The following is a 22,443-nucleotide window of genomic DNA, read 5'->3' as shown; positions in this document are numbered from 1 at the left end:
GATGGACGAGATGATGGTAATGAGAAAGGTGGATGAAAGGATGACTTAAAGATGAGAAATGATGACGGGAAAAGTTGACATAAGATGGGAATTCTGTTTGATTTAGGGCTTTGTGTGGTGGAGGCTTGAGTTGGTTTTTATCTTTTGGATTTAATAGCTTCATGGTCGAATATGGATCTACCTGATCGTTAGCAGAATTTCGTCGGTAAAGGCTCGAATTGTTCAGACTACGTTATGTTTGGGGAGAAGTCAGTGTGTAATGAACATCTTTAGCTTTGATTTGGATTATGTAAACGGGTAGTACATACGGGCATGATATTCCTCCTACTTAAGTCTGATTCCCAATTTATGTTTCTTTCTTGGGAAAACTATATTTTTTTATTGTTAAATGTCTTCATCATCTGCATCATCTGTCAAAGTTCATTTTGAGAAAACAAGTATTTAAATTATTTTACTTGCCGCGACAAGGAGGCTGTGCAACTTTAAACCTTGCTTTTTTCTTTAGTCTCAAACATTAGCATAAACTTGCACCTGATATTAGTCACGTATTCTTTCAATTTGTTCTTAACACCGACTTCATTTGTTCTGCTTGTTTTTTGTTAATTAATGGTTTCCGTAGATTTCCATGATAACTCAATGATTGTCCAACACCGATAAAAACTACGAGCTGAATTCCTACACGAACTAAAATTATACAAATGAGATTACCAATGAATTTTAGAGTGTTGTATTACCCAGGGCATGTATAAAAAAAACCTGCATACAGTAAGAATGATTAATTGACTAGTAGTCGGGCGGTTGTAGACGTCGTCGCGGGTTGACAATCAATCTAAGAGGATGGCGTAGTCTCCGCCGTGGTGCTCTCTCTCTCTCTCTCTTATGAGTGTTTTGACCAGGAGTTACCCCCAGTGAGTTCTTTACTCGTAGGCAGAAGGATGGATGGCGACTATTCAACGATAAACGCTGACTGGATTCACCCCAAGCTGCGATTTTTGCTTCAGACCATTTATCAAAAAACCTCACTTTTAAAAGGTGTTATCGGGATTAGTATGAGCTGACTAAATAGTTGCAGACAGTGTGCATGTTTTGTGTTGTCAACTGTATACATGAAATAACAAACCTGGTGTGGGTCAGGAAAAAATAGTGAAAAACCCTGCACAATTTTTCAAAAATGTTAAGACATTTTCCTAAATTTTGGTTCAGTTAATTTGTTGTTATGAAATTTGTGCACACCTTTGTTTTGTCTTTCTGCTGGGCATACAGTAAATTGGGTTCAAGGTGAACCTTTTGGCCCTGTCCTGTTTGCTCCCTTTTTGGTTAGAACTCCTATCGAAATTTCTCCTGGAGAAGGTAGCTTGCTTTTTGTTGTATTTAAATAGCAAGAGTGACCAAATAATCAGTGTTTGTTATTGTGGATGCGCACTGGTAATGTTCGAAGATGGTCGAGTCAACACATGGAGGATGAACTAGAGCCCATTATCATACTGCCAATGTTGGTCATGGTCCTTGTATCTTGTAACAGCAAGGAATGCTAGTATTCATCATACAAAAAGGAACCAGACTAGTTTTCCTTCGAGCCTCTGTTTGGGTACATTGATTTGAATGGGAGAAAAAAATCAAGATGGCCGCACCATGATGAAGTGCTATAGAATGATCTTTCCAATTCCACCATGGTCTAGCCATGGTCTAGCCATAGACATGGTCCAGTCTGTAAACCAATGCTTGCCTATCAGTGTCCATTCCAATTGGATTAATTACTGCAGTGTTATAAACCTGTCTGACCAATCTCCCATTAGGGTTCGGCCATGCATAAACCATAATGACACCTAATTCAATTGCAGCACTTTGTACACCACCAAGACTTCCCTGGGGTGTCCGCTATTGTACTGGAAACCCAGTAAATTCACTGATTTATTAGAAGAAGGAGGAGGGAAACCACAAAATGATAGACTTGCTCCTAGTCATCTTGCTGTATGGGCAGGATCTTCCTACAAGTACGTGCACATTTAAACAAAGTATTCAGACTTCAACTTGAATATTTCCAGTTTGGGTATTTTTGGTAAACTCGGAACCCCATCAGAGCAGAGCATATAGCATTAAAAAAACTTGCTCTCTGATCAGAGGATTCTAGGCGTACTGTTCTTCCAAACATATTTCGTTGGCATTGTGAAACAGTTTTCAAGCAGACTAAATTTCCCCCTGTTGATTGTGTTGTACCCACCCCTATAGGATCTTTTAGCATGGAGTAAAGATTAATTAATTTATTGTTTTTTTTAAATTTCAATATCGTGTAATTTTAACATAATTTGTTATCTGATTTGTATTTTTATGTAGCTATAAGCTCCTTCAATAATTTTGTTATCTCTTTGTTTAAATTGGATATAATTCAATCAATTGGTTTGGAATTTGTGGTTAATTCCCTGGTGATAATTGACATGAACTCGACCGTTCAGTTGTTAATCTCCTGAAGTAACATCTTAACCATTATCTAAACTGTTCTAACCCTTTTCCTTGTCACTGTGCGGCAGTTTGTGTATTTTTTGCTGAGCAAGGGCTGCTTGGCAAAAAGCCGAGTTAAGCCCAGCTTCCATTGCCTTATATTTAATTTAATCTCTGTCTGGAAATTAACAACATCCCTTGCATTAACCTGCTCGGCAATTGCAGGTTTCATTGACCATTGCAAACCCTCATTGTTGAAGCCTGGTTAGAGGGTGTATACTCTGCAGGGTGTTTGTTACTAAGAAATTTGGGTAAGGATTTATTTATTTCATTTAACATCCAAGAAATACTCAGCTTTCATTAATTCATTCATTCATTCATTTTTATTAAAAAAAAAACAACTGGCAGCACAAAGCTGAATAATGTGGCATTACAAGATAACAATATTGATAAAAATTGAAGAGATAAAATACACAAAAATTGCACCACCACGGGGTACATAGGAACATTATATAAGAAGACGACAATAAGTAAAAATACAAATAAATGTTAGATAAACCACTAAAAGACACTTAGATGTTACAGAGGAAAACCCCAACCTTTTCAGATTGTCAAACTGCATCACCGATGTTCAAAACTGGTTAATCGCAAACAAACTTCTTCTGAACAAAGACAAAACTGAATTTTTCATTGCTGCTTCTCCTCATCACCAGAAAGTTCTCAGCCACTTGACTGTGAACGTGAACAACACAACATTTAAGCCATCTCAAACAGTGCGAAATTTAGGCGTCTTTTTCGACAGCTCCATGACAATGAGCACACACGTCACACCATGCAAGTCCATCAACTATCACATCAGAAACATCTCCAAAATACGCAAATATATTGACACAAACACATGCCACGCTGCTGCCAGAGCCCTTGTGTTGTCTAGACTGGATTATTGTAACTCTCTCCTCAATGGTATTAAGCAAGCTGACATTGACCGGCTACAAAGGCTCCAAAACAATGCTGCTCGTATCATTTTCTTGCAACCCAAATACACACACGCATCCACTCTTCTCAAACAATTACACTGGTTACCAGTTAAACAACGCATCACCTTCAAAACATCAGTGAACATGCACAAAGCACTCTCCAACGTACTTCCACAATACCTTACAGAGTCGCTAAATTTCAACAAACCTGGCCGGAGTGGGCTCCGCTCCGGCCAGAATCTTACAATCCCTCGCACACACAAAGTGGCAGGGGACCGGTCCTTTTCAGTCGCTGGTCCCCGGTGCTGGAACGCCCTACCAAGTCATATTCGGAACACCAACACACTCCAGACATTCAAGAGTAAATTAAAAACACATCTATTCTCATAATCGTCTTTTCCGTAGCACTCTTCCAGCGCATTGAATTTTGTAAAATGCCCTTTATAAGTCTCATTTATTATTATTATTATTTTATTATGGGGAGTTCCCAAGCAATTAGGTAGAGACTGAAATACCAGTCCACATGCAAAGCTCAATAGACTGAGGTGGGTTTCGAACTGGGTCCACATAGGTGAAAGGCAAGGAAAGGAACCACTGAGCCAACCTGCTCCTCAGTTACTTTACAGGGTTCTCCCCCGGATTTTTTAAAATTGTGGGCCATTCTGTACCCAAATGTTGAAACAAAGTTTGTCCTAAGTTTGTGATATAATGAAAACAAATTTTTTCTGCAAAAAATTGGGTTATGCAACTTCAATTCAAATTTGAATTTGGTGAATAATTTCGGTCACTGTGTTCCCTTTAACTCTTTCAGGCGAACTGATTTTGTTGTTTGGTATCGAGGTAAAACATCAAGGGAAATAATTACTTTGCTCCATATATTGATTTGACGTGTGTACTTTATGTTGCTAATAAAGAGAAGTTCGTGCCATTCATGCCCTCGTGCTGAACACAACTTACGTCAGCTGGTTATGTTTGATTGATTATTGACAACTTTGCTTCCATCAATTTCCATATGGCAAGTAAGATACATGGTATGGATTGAGACAAAAGGAAACTTCAGTAATTTTGATAATGGGAAAGTGGTTTTTAAAGAGAGATTAATTTTTCAATCCCGATGTTGCAAATTAAAAAAATGTTCTTTGAACATTTCCATATGGCAATTGAGATACACGGTATGGATTAAATAAAACCAAGGGAAGCTTTGGTAATTCTGGTAATGGGAAAGTGATTTTTTAAAAGGGATTCATGTTTTAGTCGCAATGTTTTATTGAAAATGTTCCCTGTGTACAAGGTTTTAAAATTTCCTGTCAAGGACGTGATCAAATTGCTCGCCCAAAATAGAAACAAAATCATGAGAGCTGTTGAACATCTTTGTTCCCATCTGCACAAAGGCATCCATTTGACGACAAGTCTCATGCAATGTCTGTTTCTATGAGTGGAACATGTTACTGCAGAAAGATCTAGCAATATTCCTTTGACATTACTTTGGACAACCATGCTCAGTGAAAATAGACAACATGTCAAAAATGCCATGGTGAGTGCACTGCCTTGTGACAAACTACCCCTGTCGACTTTATTATCTTAGTATATTAAGTAATTGTTTAAGCAAGAGTGTTTTGCATAATTGTGGTCGCCACTGATGTATGTAGATCCTCCCATAGGAGTGACTTGAGGCAAGTCTAGGCTGAAGATGTCTAGCTTGTAAGGCTGTGGGTAGTGTGTGTGGCCTAGCCTGGCATTGTTCTATAGCATTCTAGCCTCATGATTCCTCTCTCCTTCTCTTGTGATGTGCAGTCAGCCGTCTATAACACAATAATAGGAGGTTGTCAGGAGGATCTACAGTAGCACTAATCACTCTGTCAATATTCACTGTGACTGCCTGCTGGTGGATTTAAGCTCATCATAGAGCGGTGGAGTTCCCCTACTGGAAGAATACCCCTCACGCCATGCTGTGTTGCATTGCTGGAAAAAATTACAACAAAAGCTGTCCCAACTGTTATGTGGAACGATGGAATTCGGCAGGATCGAGACGAGACGTTGAAATTCATGAGTGTGTTTGGGCTGAGCTTGTTTTGATTGGTGCACAGCGTGGTGCTAACTGGTGTCTGAGGAGTTAACTTTTCAAACTGGATGGATTTATACTAAAAGAAGCATCGGCTGTAATTTCTTGAGGAGGGTTTCTTGGCTGTAATTTCTTGAGGGGGGTTTCTTACGAGGAGAGGGCGAACAAGAGGAGGGAGTGCTTATGAGGTAAGGTGGAGACGGATTCGAAGAAAAAATCTGCTCAGGGATTTGCTCTGTTCTTCTCAGCTGTTTGCATAGAGTCTGGGAATAAGGAGCGGAGCGAGCCACGTAAGTGCTGCATGTGTGCGAGAGATTCGTCTGCTAATGTTGAGACGGACTATCAAATTTTGGGTTCGGAGCTGGTTGCAATTTAATCGACTTACTGGTACATTGACGCTGGGAGGGAGGGGGGGGGGGATGGTGGCATGCACTTCTTAAGGGGTGGACAATTCCCGCTGGACTCGTTGCAAGCTTCCTTAGGTCGAAAGGAGATGTCTGAAGTGTAGCAATTAAGATTCTGTGTGGGAATATAATTCTGCGAGATGGTTGGGCAGTGATGGAGCACAATCGAAACAGATGCTACATGGTCTGGCTCGTTTATATAATGCATGACTAGATAACAACTAATGTATGAAACATTTTGTAATGCCATTTTGTTTTGTCATATTGAGTGATTTTGAAAGTACACAATGTAATAATTCATCTGGAAATAATTTTATATTGAAATAATCTACGGGTGTGTATCCAGTAGCTTTTTTCAACCTCATGTTGGCAACGCTGTGTAAAATCATACGGATGACATAATGGACTTGAAGACAAGATGGCCGAATCATGACAACTGCAATTCTTAACATTGTTTCCTTAGACCAGAAGGAGAAGTTTGTTAAATTAAGATACTGTGCAGGATCAAAAAGGAGTTACGCTGCATAGTGGTGAGATGGCGTGGCAGTAAAGATAGTCAGAGCATAAAGATCATAACATTGAGTTGTAACAACACTGGTTCTTTTACAAAACCAGTACAACTCAAAGAGAGACTTCATGTTTTGTTTTTCAAACAGCCTAGCCGGTTGTCTTTCAAAGTGTGTCGGGCGGCCATTCAAAAGAGGAAACAAAAAAATTCTCCTTCCTTTTTTCAAAAAGGCAGGACACTATATTCGTTTTTTTTTTTTTTAAATTAATTTTTTTTTTACCTACCTTATATCACAAAATTTGGTAGATTGGTGTCTCCACCATGACCGTGCAAACTTTCAAATTCCACCCATCATTCTTGTCAAAATTAGTGAGCAGATGCACCTGCAGTTATTGACTGAATTACCTCTAGTGTCCTTTCTCTATGCTTACCTTTGTATCCATTGAATACCAGAGTCATCCTTTGTTACACCATTAAAAACCCCAACTACACCCAACAGTCATTAAAACCGCTTTAATACAATCCTCCCAAATTAGTCTTAAATCAATAACTTGGCTTTCAGAAGCATTGAGTTGGGGGGGGGGGGGGTTGGCTTAGTCACTCATGTATAATGATAATTAGCACCATATGTGGTAATTAATGGTCCCAGTGGGACTCTAGATAAATCAAGGTTGTTGGAGTAGAGTTTGAGATGCTGGTTGTGGTTAGAGCCAACTCTGACAGCTTGGAAGAGAGAGAGAGAGTAATTTAATGGTATCTGTAGCATGGCGGTGATATCAAATAAAACTGGGGGTAGTTTAAGGAAATTGTAAATAAGACTTGAAGGTTTGCAAGGTGGATTAAGACAATAAACTTAAGAAATTTGCGGTCACACCATGAATATAGATCTCTTTTGAGTGATTGATGGCTTAGAGAAGAACTGATAGACACATGTTTCAGACAGTCTACTCTGTTGTAGTCAGGAGATACTTCAAACAGGGCATACACTACTGTCTGTAGTCAGGAGATAATTCGAACAGGGCAAACTGTCCGAAACGTTAAGTCTATCGGTTCTTCTCAGAACCACCATCACAAAAATGAGATCTATACATATTTAATGTCACTGCAAAATTCTTATGTTTAAGAAAATTATTCTTATACCACGGAGAAAGGAAACTTTACACACATTGTAGCGTCCACAGTAATTTCTTTGGTATACTATGTACTGACGGAGGAATTTGGAATTTTTCCAAATGTAACTTTAGGCTAAACCTTCCAGGTTAAGGGCCTGCCCCCTTGGGGGGACCCCTCACAAATTCAGTTTGTCAGAATACTTTTCCTTGTCTATAACTGACCAGTATTCATAACTTCGTCTTGAACAGTCGACTTAAAAATTTAAGAACTTTAATGTTGGCTACTTGTACTTTGTACTTTCGATTTGACATGAATGTTCCAATCCGTTGTTACTTCCCCAAGGGGCACACACTTCTCATAGTCTGCCAAGATCAAACAACCCTGTGACCTCACCCATAGATTGCCCCCCTTTTTGTGTAACCCACCCCAACCCCCATTCATCCATCACTAGACTACAATAATACATTAATTAAACTCCTGTCTAGCCCTCTAGAGACCCTCCCTCTACCCCTGGTGGAAGCTCCGTTCAGGGAACCCACCTTTGTCAAAAGGGAAGCTCTGAATAGAGACTCCCTAGTGAAGCAATTTTGGCATTGTGTGGGAATAAGAATGCTAAACAAATTTTTTACAGCCACCCAAGCAATCCACACCACATTGTAAAGACCCTTATTGGTGTTTACAGTAGTGTCAAAATACAGCATTATGGAGAGCTTGCTGTGCTGCTTTTTCTGTGTGCTGTGATTGAATCAAGGAGTGTTCAATATCAATAGAATGTATTTCAGTCTCGATCTTGGTTGTTAGAGAGTATTTTGAAACGTCTCGATCGTTTTCAAGACTTTTTGTGTCATGGAGGAGTATGTTAATATGATTTCTACATTACAACTAATTTTTTTTCATCTGCAGTTTAGATGAACAGAATAATGGAGGGCTTTCTATGCTGTATTTTCTGTGTGCTTCTGCTGTATTTTCTGTGTCATTCTGAAGTGTTCAACATCAGTAGAGTTTATTTCAGTCTAGCTCTTGGTTGTTTAAGTGTTTCAAAAGTCGTTTTCAAGTCTTTTTTTTTTTTTTTCAACGGAGGAGTACGTTAATATGATTTCTACGATACAATTAACTCTTTCACCTGTAGTTATTTAGACCAACTGCTGTGTGACAAATTTATCCACACTGGTCTTTTTTGTTGCTTATTGTTTACAGCTAACGGAAGACTACTGAGCAATAATTTTTAGTTTTTCAATTTATTATGTTTCTTCTCTTGTCACCTTGCAGGGAGAAGTTGACAGTCGCTCGGCTGCAGCGAGAGCTCACAAAAACAAAAACAGACAACAATCAGGTAAGTAGTTTGTTAACAGTTGGCTCAATCAAAGTAGTTAAGTTCTGAGCACCAAACTCAAGCACTGGTATTTCGGATCAACAGAGTATGGGTTTGAGTCCCGGTGATGCCACTTCTACCCTTAGGAAGATGCGTGCCGTAATTGTTTTGTCTTTCGGACAAAGGGCAAAAAGCTGTTGGCTCAATCATAGTAAGTTAAATAAGAGCACCGGACTCACCCTATGGTGTTTCTGATCGGCACAGTATGGGTTTGTGTCGTGGTCATAACATTTGTTTACTTGAGCAAGATGTCTTTCACAATTGCTTTGGCCTTCGTATGGGTCGTCATTAAGCCGTAGGTCCCATGTATGCTTGGTAGTGTAAGTAAAAGAACCTTATCGTGGAAGAGTAGGGTGGACTTGTAGGGGAGAAGTTCCACATAGAAATGTCTGTCTTCTAAAGACAGCTTTAAAACTTGAAAACATTTTACTGTCTAAAGGCGGGTTCATACTCGCTGCATGTTCAATGCAGCGCGCAGACCCATTTAATGTGCGAAAGGAACTGTGTGCTTAATGACATTACGTTTTGGTGTTCGAATAAAGAAAACCTTTAAAAAATTAGGTCATACACACACTAATTGGATGCATAGTCGGACAAATTGAAATATATGCAGTGTCAGTCATTGATGGCAAACCTGATTTAAAGACGATGAAGACTGCGCCTATTTCCAAATCTGTATAATATAAGTTTGAATGAATACCGAGATGTAGAAAGGGCAGTGACTTCATTGAAGAAAATCGGGAGAGACTGGTTAAAGGAACACGTTGCCTTGGATCGGTCGAGTTGGTCTTTGAAAAGCGTTTGTAACCGTTTGTTATAAAAAGGATATGGTGAGAAAGATAAGTTAAAAGTAGAATACAATGATCCACACACATTTGCCTCGAAATTGTGTGGTTTTCCTTTTGCTTTGCGAACTTAACACGGTCGGCCGATTATGGGAGATGTTTGACTGTGTTTGTCGACGAGGTAAAAGGAAAACCACGCAATTTCGAGTAATACTTGTGTGGATCATTATATTATACTTTTAAAATATCTTTCTAATCATATGCATTTTATAACAAACGGTTACAAATGTTTTCAAAGACCAACTCGACCGAGCAAAGGCAACAGGTTCCTTTAAGATGGGAAGGAATGCAAGGACAATTCATATTATACAGGAAAGATTCTTGCACTGCACGAAAGTATGAACACAATTTAGTTAATGCTTGCGTGTCCGCGCGCAAACGCAAATCTAATGCATTCCTTTTTTTCTTTTTTTCGATGAAGTATGAACAGTAAACTCAAATTTTGTGGATGCCTGCAGACAGTCGCAGGAAGTAGAAACTGGTCTTAACAGTTTGGGATACCAATTTCATAGGCTGTTAGCAGAAAAATTGCTTAGCACAGACAAGTATTGCTTAACAGGTTACCAGCTACATTAAATTTACATTGTTGTGACTGGTGCCCTGCTTAATTTTTACTTAGCAAAGAAATTTGTCAAGCGGTAGTTTCTGCTTAATAACAGCTGTAATGAAACTGGGCCCAGCTCTGTTAATTTTAATGCCAAAAGTAGATTTCACTTTTTACAGATTTAATCATTATCATAATGAAACAACACAATGAAAAAAGGGGGATGGGAGGAACTCGCCAATCTACTTTAATAATTTTTTTCAGCTGACAGAAAAACACACCTGTATTGAATTGTGATTTTAGAAGTCCCTGGAAAACTATTTCTGGAGAGCATTGTGTCTAGTGTAAAGGGCTGAACTACAGAAGCCTAGAAGACTGAGGTGTCTCTTGGGAAAACATAGAGTGTAGGGAACTATCAAATTAGGCAACAAATTGCTTTGATATTTGAGTCTGAGGCTGGGATCATTTGGGAGGATATTGCTCTGACCGCTTTCTGTCTCTGGGGACTGTATTCCATCAACCTGAATTTCAAAAAAGAAATTAATGTCCAATCCCTTGATGTTAAGGTAATGGTTTCTTTAGCTAGCTTTTAGGGAATTCAGTGCTTTGCTCTGAGATTTGTTTCTTTTTCCAGGGTGTGTGTATTCATTAATCTTGCTGCCAAAGGATCAGTTGTGTGCCATGTATCACGTACAACAGCAATTTTTGAGTCTCTTGGGTGGTTTAGTTTGCGTAGTGGGTAGTGATATCATTCTCATCTTCCCACCTCTTGGACCCTGGTTCGAATCCAAGTGGGGCACCCCTAATGTGGATTGGGTCTTCAGTCCCTACCTGACTGCCATGGAATATTTTGTTGGTTTTTCCTCCCTACTGAAAAAGTTGAACTTGAGTTATTTGGCTAGTACATTTATTAATGCTTGCTTTTATGAGAGCCCTTGGCTTCGCAACCAGACTAAATGAAATGAAATTAAATGTTATCATCAAGTGAACATACTTTTTTTCTCAAAGGCTTTGTGAGAGGTTGTAATTTCAATTTGAACCAGAGAACTTTCAGTAGTGGTAATAATAATAAATAATAATAATAAGACTTTGAATGCGCACATATCCACCCTGCTGGGTGTTCAAGGCATAGTATGTCATTTTTGTTTGTGTTTGAGGTTTTATTAGTGGGATTGTTTCTTCAACCTTTCTGGACACCGGCTTCGGGTCTTACAGTTTTGGTTTGGGAATTTTAAGAGGAAAGCTGAGATTTTTGAGGCAACCAGGAGTACGTCCTTGTAGTCTGAGTCAATTTGTGTTTAAGCTTTTGGCTGTGAAACTCAGAAACCTTTTACAACCACATCTCAAAATTCTCATCAAGCTCTTTATTAGATCCCATCCCCTTTGCTGGGTTGGGATGTGATCTGATAAAGGGCTCTGCTACCTGTTAAGTAATGAGGATTTTGAGATGTGGCTGTAGAAGTTGTCCATGTTTGTCTCTTTTGCTTATGTTATTTTCAAGAGTATGCATTATATAGAGGAGAAACCGCTTCCATGTGTGTCACTAGCAGCCACAGATGCATAATGGAAGATGTCTCGGTCCACAAGTTACTATATATATCCCTTGAATTTGTAAGAAGAATAATTTTGAAGTGTGCACATGACAGTCACAAGAGGGCCTCCTTCAAGACTTGTTTTCAGGGAACACAGTATGCTATTTTTAGAGTCTGTATTATAGTTGTTACTCTAGGGCAAGGCTTATTATAGCCTAATGTCTGCAGTCCAAGCACTTCGTGTCCAGTCACAGCTAGCCTTTTGTCAATGCCTTCAAGGCTTGGACAGCTTAGTTGAGCTGTGATCTAAAGCGACTGGAATGGGAGACCACTCGTGTAAATCGAGTGGCAAAGCCGTGAGGGGCTTTTACAATCTGTTTGAGTTCTTTAAAAAGAATTATTCATAGTGCATTAAACAAAGCATACCACAAACTCCATTCATGCATAAAACAAGTGATCTCTTCCCTTAACTTATGAAATGATAACAGCCAGAGAGCCGCAATTCAACTAGCCTTGCTCAAGGCAGTCGAATTATTCACTCTGAAAAAAGACCGCCGCTGTATAAAAACCCACCCGTATTCACTGTGCGTAAAACCCACCCGTATTCACTGTGCGTAACATCGCACGACACGATGCCCCCGTACACTATCCGCATGCGGAGGCCGTCAGGCCGACAGCCTTGTAGGATCTGTGTTGAAGCCACTGACCTCATTACTATAATAAGCGAAGAGTTCCCACGGTCAGCTCATTACCATAATGCCCGCGAAAGACGAGGCATGTTTACCTCACACACCACCACCACGGACGCATGATAGGGTCCAAAGGTCGTGATAAGGGAAGTGCGTGATTGGACGTCAAAATTAATAATTCATTTGCCTCACATCCTGTGTTGTCTGATAGGTCTGACGAACAATATACATATTCATGAGCTGCATACTAGCATATCCTCGAGCCCCCCCCAATTTCGTCCACTATTGGAATTTTTTCAATACAACACATTAAAACGGGAAGATACAGACCCGACAAGGCTGTCGGCCTGACGGCCTCCGCATGCGGTTAGTGGTGTACGAGTGCGATGACTTGTGTGAACAGTATTCGTGCGATGTGACAGTGTGTATACGGGTTGGTCATTCGGTGTGATCGCACACACCATGCACAGGGTATACGGCGGGTGGGTTTACAGCTGCGTCTTTTCGGAGCGAAGAATGCGACTGCCTTGAGCAAGGCTACAATTCAACGAACATGTACAAGTAGATACAGGAGTAGCAATTCAGTATGTGCACGTCACAAAATCATATCTTAAGTCTCCACCCATCGCAGACAAGTAATTTGTCAGGACATTAAACCATTCATTCGAAAATTGGGAGCTGTGAATATCTAAAGAAAGGGGGCTCGGCTTAGTAAGACTCAGCCATCCTCCTTCCGTACAGCACGGACATCATCAAATTAAAAAATCACCATGTTGTAAAAAAAGTCTGTAAAGTCGGCATTTAAGTTTGACTGTATCTCTATGCAGCTGCATTATGCAGGAAGTGGCAGTGACTGGACTCTTGTACGTAATTACACCATAAGGGCAATGAGTGTCGATCCCGCTCCTGCCCCCCTTTTTCCATTCCCAAGGCAGTTATCCATAGGCGGGCCCTCTGTTACTGGATCGGGTTAGCTGGGATGTAGGGGGACATGGCTTACGCCGACTGGAGTGTGATGTATTAGAGGCAGGGGGTCCCAGCGTACGGCACTCGTTGACTAAAGGATGGTTATTAATGATTGCATAATGAATCTGTGATATCACTGGTTATGGATATAACATACGCAGAGGTAAGTTCAACGAGACACTACATTATGTCCAGTTATAATGAATGACTTTGTTTAACAGTGGTTATCACTTCTGGAAAGTTTCTCAGAATCAAATTTGAATTTGTGTTTTTAAAGGCATAACATTGATGGTCTTGAAATATATTCCAAGATTCGTAATAACTTACAGTTACATGGTAGAAAGATGGTTATAGTGGGATAACTTCCCGGTTGAAATATTTTTACCTGAAATGCTTAAGTTTTTGAGAAATTAGCAAAAACTTTACTTATGAACTCTCCAGCCCAAATTTGATGTTTGAAACCATTGAAATATTTTAAAGTTAGTTTCTCCATTTTTATTTAGCAATAACAAACAACATTTTTTTGTTGTAATTAAACATTTTTTAAAGTTTTATAAACATTAATACAAATCAATTATAACACCTTTTTATTTTTTTAAATATTTTTTTTCATATTTTACTACAATTGAGCTAGTTTAAATTACAATTGATGCCTTTAATATTAACTGAGTCTAGAGTGCATTTTAAGGTTTGCAAATGTTAAATTCAATACTTGATGAACAGATTATAGCAAGAATATTTTTAACCATAACACAACGTGAGGAAATTGTTTGTTTTTAAAAGCGCTGATTGGAAATCCTATCAATGCTTTTGTATTGAAACTAAACCGAAAAAGTTTTCAAATACTTACCACAACCACATCATCCCTGACCTTTAAATATTAATCCATGAGGATTATGTTTAATACTCAAGGGGATAATCCTCTTTATCCTTTTATCTGTAACACTTAAAAAGCACTTAAAAAGGGCTTAGCTTTTTTTTCATGAACATCATGAAAGCATCTATTGTTTAAGACCTCTCGTCGTCAAGTTCATAATACAGGTCTTACCAAGTGAGGGCCTGTTATTGATGATGCTAAATGTATCGTTGATTTGACAGAATTACTCCAAGATTATGTTGAGACAAGATAACCTATACCGTGGGAAACTCTGTGTTGTTTTGTGTTTAGTTTTTAAACAAGGAAAGATGTAAATTAGCCTGGCGCTTAAGTACATGTATGAACTTGGGCTTTTTGATAAATGGTGAAACATCAACTTGATTTTGGGAGAGGTTTGTTTGAATATAATATGGTGTCACTGGCCGGGCCGCTTAGAGCATCACATTCTACTTCTGGTGGTTAAAAGTCAATGAGGTGTGGGTTCGAATCCTGGTTATACAAAGCTCTTGTGTCTTTGAGCAAGATGGGTACCTGCTAGGGTAGAGGTTGATATTGTGTACAAAAAAGCTTTCTGAGCACCTTGGGAGCTTGGGCCGTACACAGGGAGGTGAAAATGATTATAGGAATGTTATTGTCCTTAGGACCATGGGTGGATTTCTTAAAGAGTTGAGACTAGTCTTTTCTCGACTTAGTTGTCGAGTTATCTGCCTAACTTGGGACTAGCCATACAATTTTAATATCTCCTAGGACTAGTCCTAAGTGAGGACTCAAACTCTTTGTGAAATCGACCCCAGGGTTCTTATATAAAGCGCATTGATACATTTATCGTAATGCTCTCTAAACAACTAATTCAGTACAAGTACTTAGCCTTAAATTTTAGCCTTCGTGAAAGCCTTTGAGGAAGCGTCTGCTAGGGTTGAAACGTATCAGGCCCTTAGCTATGTTTTGTAAGAAAAAGTCTGGAACAAGTTTCTGTTAAACTTTCAAAAACAGTGATAGATTAAAATCTACAGCTCTGACTGAGCAACACAGTGTTTCTTTTCACCCCGGTCATTTTATAATTGTTTAATAGCATTCTCATTTGGTCCAATGAATGATCACCTTGAAACTTTGATCACAATGACCAGTCACACTGCTCATCAAATTAAGCTGAAAATTGGACTTGGCGGAGGCTATATCATAGTCTAGTTCAAATGATGGATTGAAAAGAGTCTTGTACCAACGGTCATTTCTGATTCTCTCTGGATTTAACCAACCCCTGGACCACCAGTCAGTTTGTATTATACAAATCGCCATCACAACCAGAGCCATCTACATGTAATATTTACACACAGTTCAAGGTGTCTATAATCATCAATGGCCTCGCGACACTCAGAGGCAGGTTTTTAGTGCGACATGATGGACGGAAGTCAGGGAATACTAATTTAGAAAAAAATCACTCTCGAGCGCCGTGGATGGACAGTAAACACCAGCTTGCGATTGATTCATCAAGTGGCGAGGTTTAGATTTAGTGACAGTGTTCTCTCATGGGTTCTTTCGCTCTGGATACTTTGGTGGAAGGGGAAGTAGTTGTTAATTGTCGGTGGCCAGGACTTGACCGATGTTGACTAATAGTAGATGTGAAAGGGAAAGGAAGTAATTAAAAGTAGCTACTGTGTCTGTGGGGTTGGAGAGTGGCACAACTTTCTGGAACACAGCAGGAATTTTGTTTTAATTTGAAGGCGAATTTTGTTTTCATGTATGGCAATTTGCTGCAAAAGTTAAGGACATTAATGCGACTTGGGCGGTCTGATAAATTCTGTTTTGCGGGACGACATGTGGTTTTTCATTAGAGCTGAGTGAGATTGAGTTCTAACTATAGCTGTAGGTGAGTGGGATGAAAGCTGAACTCTATCTAGTGCGTCTTTTGAAACTTTATCTCAGTTTGGCATATTTGTTTTCATGTGTGGCAATTTGCTGCAAAAGTTAAGAACATTGCTGAGACTAAGACTGTCTGAAAAGTTTTGTTCGACTGGACGACATTATTAGTTAGTGCGATTGAGATCTCATTATTGCTGAGGTGAGTGGGGTTGAACAGCTCAACACTCCTGAGTGCATCTGTTGAAACTGTACCTCAGTTTGGCTGAGTAGAAATGACATAAACATTGTTGATGCGTCATGGTTCTGATATGAATAACGTTCCAACTTCTCAGTGTGAAATGCAACATTTCATTATAAACTGTGGCCTCGAACTTCGCTCTTGATGGGGCACAGCACTTAGCCTCTGGTAAGGGGAACTTCTATGAGGAAAATGTAAATTTGTTTTGTAACTTTGAAAAAGGCACCACAACAAATGCACAGGGCACCAAGGCAATAGCTGTTGGTACCGTTTCTAATTCGAGGCTTGAAACTGGTCTTTGGGTCAAGCAACCTTTGAGTTACTTTCTCATTGTCATTTCACAGAGTGAAGAAAATAACATCCCCCCTCTCATTTCCACTTTTCCCCTTTAGCAACGGGACGCCATCATGAGAGACCTGGCAGAGGAACGGCAGTCGCGTCTGGATGCCGAGAAACGCCTGAAGGACGCCCTGCTGGAGGGTGAGACGTACAAGTCTCGCCTTGAGGTGCTGCAGGAGGACCTGACCAAGATGCAAGGAATGCTGAACAGCGTCATGGAGTATAAGAGCAAGATGGAACAGATGAAGGAAGAACATGGTGGCATTGTCATGACTCTTGAGGTAATGGCTCCTACTGGCCTAAAAACACTTTATTTTGTTTTGAAACAATTTTGATTTGAGCTTTAGTTCTGATAGTTAAGTCATTAGGGTGTGGTGTGGGTTCGAATCCTGGTCATGACACTTGCGTCATTGAGCAAGATGCTTTACTATTATCGCTTCTCTTCACTAAAGGGTAGTTATGGGTACCAGGAATGGTAGAGGTTGATATTTGAGCAAGTAAAGAAGCCTGGTTTTTGGTATGAACTTTGGTTTTATACAAAATGGTACTTCATCTGCTAAATTTCAAGAGAGATTTGTTAGAATATGAGTGTCACTGCAGAGTGATTTAGAGCATCAAACTCAAGTTCTGGTGGTTAAGTCATTGGAGTGTGGGTTCGAATCCTGGTCACGACACTTGTGTCCTTGAGCAAGAAGCTTCTATAATTGCTTCTCTTCGCTCAGGGGTAGTGTATACATGGGTACCTGGGATGGTACAGGTTGATATTGTGTTTGAAAAAGCTTGCGAAGGCCAGGGCAGCTCTGGGTTGTCAACTCCCCTGGAAGCTTGAAAAGGAATCTTTTTGGCCCAATGACTAAGGTCATAAATGCGCTATTAAAACTAGTCGTTATTAATATTCTTTGAAGATGGTAGGTCTGATTATTGGCAGATTTTGATTTTGAAAAGCTGTTTTTAGAAATCAAGATGGTTATACAAGCTTCATTTATTGCTGAAAAACAGTGCTAATTAAATAGTACTATCCAAAATAAATTATTGTCTTGACATTGTCTTATGCCCAGTAGCAATTTGGAAACAGTTTTTATATGGCTTAAGTTTTGCACCACTTTATGAGATTCAAAACATTCTCCTTTGAGAAAGACGCTGCTAGGTTCGAAACTTGAGATTTAAAACTGATCACATTTTTTACTTTCACAGAATGACCTGAAAAAGTGTCACGCACACATCAGCAACTTGGAAAGAGAAAACAGCAATCTATTGAGTGAATGCCACGTCCTGGAATCCAAGGTAAATTATTTGTTTCTTTCTTCCCCTAGCATGCTTCGGATGTCTCAAGATTAAAGACACTGGACACCTATGGTAACTGTCAAAGACCAGTATTCTCACTTGGTATCTCCCAACGTATGCATAAAATTAAATAACAAACCTCTGAAAATTTGAGCTCAATTGGTCATCGAAGTTGCTAGAGAATAAGGACAGAAAAAAAAAAAAGTATTTTTTTATTTGACTGAGAAATTTCCTCTTTTTCTAAAAAGTACGTTACTCCAGAGGGAGCCAGTTCTCACAATGTTAGATACGATCAACAGCTCTCCATTGTTCATAACTAAGTCAGTTTTTGTGCTAACAACCGATTTGAGTCATTACCAATAGTGTCCAGTGCCTTTAATTCTAATGCCAGTATATCTTTGTAACCAACTTCCATTTTTATATCCAAGTTTCCTCGAGAGAAATGGAGCCTCCCTAAAGTCATTATAATAATGTGTGAAGATAATTAATATCATGCAATCTAAAGTCACTCAATTCCACCAAGAATTCGCCAAAAGTATAGAAGATTTTGTTTATTAAAAAGTAAAGGAAACTTGTCTTCAGGATCAGATGTTGGCGTAGACAACGTGTACGGTAGTATAGACTGAGTTATAAACAGCGTGACAGGGCATGACATAGTCAGTTTGTCAACAGTTCCAGAGTTATTGAACTCTTCCGCTAATATCTCGGCCAGAGAAGTGGTTTAGCTCGACTTGTTTTTAAAGGGATATTCACTCTGTCTTTATGTGGCTGTCTGTGGAGCTCTCGTTTTGACACCAGTTCTTTTCAGAGATACCACAACTCATAGTTATTTTTTATTAAAGCTAGGGTCGTTGGTTTGGTTGTTGTCAACTTGCTTATAGCCAAAATTGTCAAGAAAGATACAGTAGTAAAAACCACCTGTGAACATTTCTGCTCAGTACAGACATAGTGTACTTGTTGAGAGAACAGCAAAGAACTGTTAAGGTATTTTCACACTAACGTCAGGTGACGGCGGGTACCAATAGTATATCTGGCGGCAGCATTCGTGAACGCAAACCAACCCTCATGTATCTGAGAAAAGATTCATTCATGAATCAATTTTTAGATTAAATATTTGTTATTGAATTCTAATCAACGGGGGCATTTCAGATTGAATACTTTCACTGGATGCTTACTACCATTAACATCTTTATAACAAGTGCGTTTTCAGACAGAACTTTTTGTAAAAAAAAAATAGTATAATTTTTTCAATAGAAAGGTACAATTCTATTATGCAATATTTAATGACTAAGAAATGATGACAACTACAAACGCAATGGTGGATTTCACAAAGATTAGGACTGGTCTTATCTTGAGTTGGGACGGGTTACTCGTCCAAACTTAGGACTAGCCTTAATTTTTTTTAAATATCTCCTAACTCTTTGTGAAATCGACCCCTGAGCTGGTATCACTGTCCCTTTAGTATTACTGCTTCCTTCTATTAAAACTGGGTGCGGCCTCAAAGGATCTTTTTCCATTTAAGGCTAAATTTAGGTCTGAAATCTAGATTGAGGAGACGCGTTTCAGATGTGGATGTGCAACTTCCTTGGAGAGTGGGCATCAAGGATGTTCAGATGACTTGCTGCGGAGGAGGAAGGGGTTTCTGAATTATATTTCAGTGTCGTCTGGTTATCGTTGGGAGAGATTCTTATACTGTCTAGGGACACCTTTGGAGATGAAAGATGGACACCAGTATTGATGAATCGGCGTGTCTTGTCTTTCAGTGGAAGGAAACAGAGAAAAATGATGAGGTCACGATAAAGTGTAAATCTAGCCTCTTGAGTTAAGCCAGAACTCCTGACGAGGCATCTGCTAGGAAGTGTTCTCTAATTCCACTGCCGTATGGTTACCTTGCTTCCGCTACCTTTTGCGGGATGAAGATAAGATTGGTACGTCTGTTCTCAGGTTGTTCGCAGGTGATGCTTCATACATGTAGGCAGTGCTGAATCAGTCATAATCTAGGGGATGGATTTTGGAGGCTTCAGGGTAGTCTTCAGTGAAGATAGCATGTTTAGAACTCCTTTGTTCTGATGTCCACACAGCCTTTGTTACTCATTAACTCCAAGATTTGTTGTGGTGACGATGTCAGGTGAACATGGCAATAAGCCTGTTTTAGATATGGCGGACATCGTAATGCTACAACACTATTTAGGTTTGGGTAAATTTGCCTGGATACACCCAAACCAAGCAGTGCACTCCTATCACGTCCGCCATACCTCAAAAAGGCCTATTAGGACCTACATGTACTCTCTATGGATATCGACTTATAAATACACAACATCAACCAATGTATTGTAGAACACCTTTCTTAAAAGTAAAACAATGCGTCTGGGATATTTTCAATTCCAAGTCGCTCCATGGAGACATGTCGCTCCATGGAGACATTTTGCTGGGGCTAACAGAAACTTCCTTTCTGGAATATGTGCTACAATCTACACAGAAGGTTGTCTTGGATCGGGGAAATGTTTTAATGTGGTTTAATAACGAATGTGTAAAGGTTTGGATATTTATAGCAGCTAAATATCCTGGGTACTTAATCTTCCTGGGTACTTAATCTCCCTGCTGGTGTCCTTTAGAAGTATGTTCACTCTGAACGTTTTGCTTGCTTGGGCTTAGCGTTAACATTGCATGTTCCCAAGGGAGTTGAGGGAGTTTGTGGATTCGTTAAAATGATGCCCCATGAAAAAGGGTTTTGTTGTAAAGTGCCTTGGATCTAGCTACATGTACTACTAGGATATGTTCGCTATCAGAAGTTCCGGACCCACTTTATTTCATACAGTGTAAAGTCTGCCATCTTTGCCAGCATTGATAGTAATTTATTTAAATACACAACTATGCATTATGCATAAATATAATGTGTGTCATGCAGAATGTCTGTCAAATTACTTGTATATTGGTCAGTGAACCACTTTGCGATAGATAAACTAGAATGCTTGACTTTTCTCCAAAGCTAAAATTCATGCCTGCAAAGATGGCATCTTTTGGAAACAAACAATAACCATGGGCCCAGTTTCATCTCTGCTTACTGCCTTATTCTGTGCTTGCGAGCACTTGCAAGCAGCCAATTTCTGCACTAGCTGTGTAAGCCAAGAAGGCCTAGTATGTCAGAAGCAATAATTCCCTGCTTTGTGAAATATGCTTATAATGTAATGCAGAGCCATGAAACTGGGCCACTGGTTCTGTAAATCGTTGCATGTATGACTGATAGGTGACCAATAATATCCTGTTTCTCACAATAATTATTGAATTCCTGTTCCTAGGTGAAGGTGACTGGACTCCATCCACCTTCCAATGGTGGCCATTTCTCAAGGTCCTATATTTAGCCCCAAATGCGTGCAGTTTTAATTACCCTTAACGGACAAAATTTGTACTTTCGGTGAGGTGTGGATGGAGTTTGGAAGTTTGTGTGGGTACTCTTGGTGCCTGTATGGCTGTCTTGTTCCTGATGTTCAGTGGCTACAATGAATATGAATAGTCAGTATACCCAAAAAGGGAGAGGTCTTTTCTGTCCATTCAGCATATCTTATTTACAAAATTTTGGTATAAGACTGAGAAGTTCTCAAAAGTTCCCAGACGGTAAAAGCGTATCGTTGATAAAGAAATTTTGACATAGAAGAGTAGAGAAAATACCTCAAATAAGGTGTGGGGGGGGGGGGAACCAACGTAATCAGGTAACTCAGCTTGGCTGAAAACATTCACAGGAATTCTCGATTTCACATGCTCAAATATCCACTGACACATGACTGAAGTTTTAGAGCATCTGTCATCGGACGTCTACGGCATTCCCTCCAGCTCTGTCGGTTAATTAAAAATTGTTGTAGTAAACATCCCCCTGCCACCAGCCATCATAGGGGGGTAACAACACCAAAATGCATAACACACATTAACGGACTTCCCCCTTTGAGAAAGGAGAGTAGTGCTTCCCGTTTTAGTTCCGAGCTAATTTGGGACAAATTTTCACAAACCACTAATAAGTTGAGATTAAAATAAACCCTATTCTGTGATGTGATAGTCCGACTGAACTAGTTTTAATGAATCCAAGATTGTGATACCGGGGGTCTAGCTTATTCCCCATTGTATGGTTCCACCTCTGGGGAGGAGGATTCTTTTACCTTGGATGGGTCACGTAACAGGAAGAGGAGTTTTTTGGTGATAAGGTTGTAGATCCAGAGCTTAATGACTTTAGTAAACTTCCCTGGTTTTGACAAGATGGCGATGCGGGGAAATCACCGGCATCCGTAACACTAACAGCATCTCAAGAAAAATTCAAACGGGCTAGAAAAGTTATCCAGTTTTTCTGGTGGCAGGGCTTCCTCAATATGTCAGCGGCTTGCTCTCGCTGTGAAAGGAAAAGA

At 39.6% G+C, this 22,443-nt stretch overlaps 1 protein-coding gene across 2 annotated transcripts in view; it reads left to right on the top strand.

Annotated features, from left to right (window-relative positions):
* Nucleotides 1–22,443, top strand: part of LOC139939731 (uncharacterized) — a 155,422-nt gene that overhangs the window by 77,410 nt on the left and 55,569 nt on the right. The window contains exons 1-4 of one of the 2 annotated variants that reach the window (XM_071935823.1): nt 5,624–5,666; nt 8,773–8,836; nt 16,819–17,046; nt 17,960–18,049. In XM_071935823.1, coding sequence (XP_071791924.1) covers nt 5,662–5,666; nt 8,773–8,836; nt 16,819–17,046; nt 17,960–18,049 — 387 coding nt within the window. In that variant the 5' untranslated portion in view covers nt 5,624–5,661. Of the gene's footprint in view, nt 1–5,623; nt 5,667–8,772; nt 8,837–16,818; nt 17,047–17,959; nt 18,050–22,443 lie in introns of those variants that run through there. The other variant, XM_071935822.1, reaches the window with a different exon arrangement.

This window comes from Asterias amurensis, chromosome 7 (genome assembly GCF_032118995.1).
Source record: "Asterias amurensis chromosome 7, ASM3211899v1".
Classification (NCBI taxonomy): Eukaryota; Metazoa; Echinodermata; class Asteroidea; order Forcipulatida; family Asteriidae; genus Asterias; species Asterias amurensis.
Note: the sequence above shows the minus strand (reverse complement) of the source record. Positions and strands in the feature narration are given on the sequence as shown.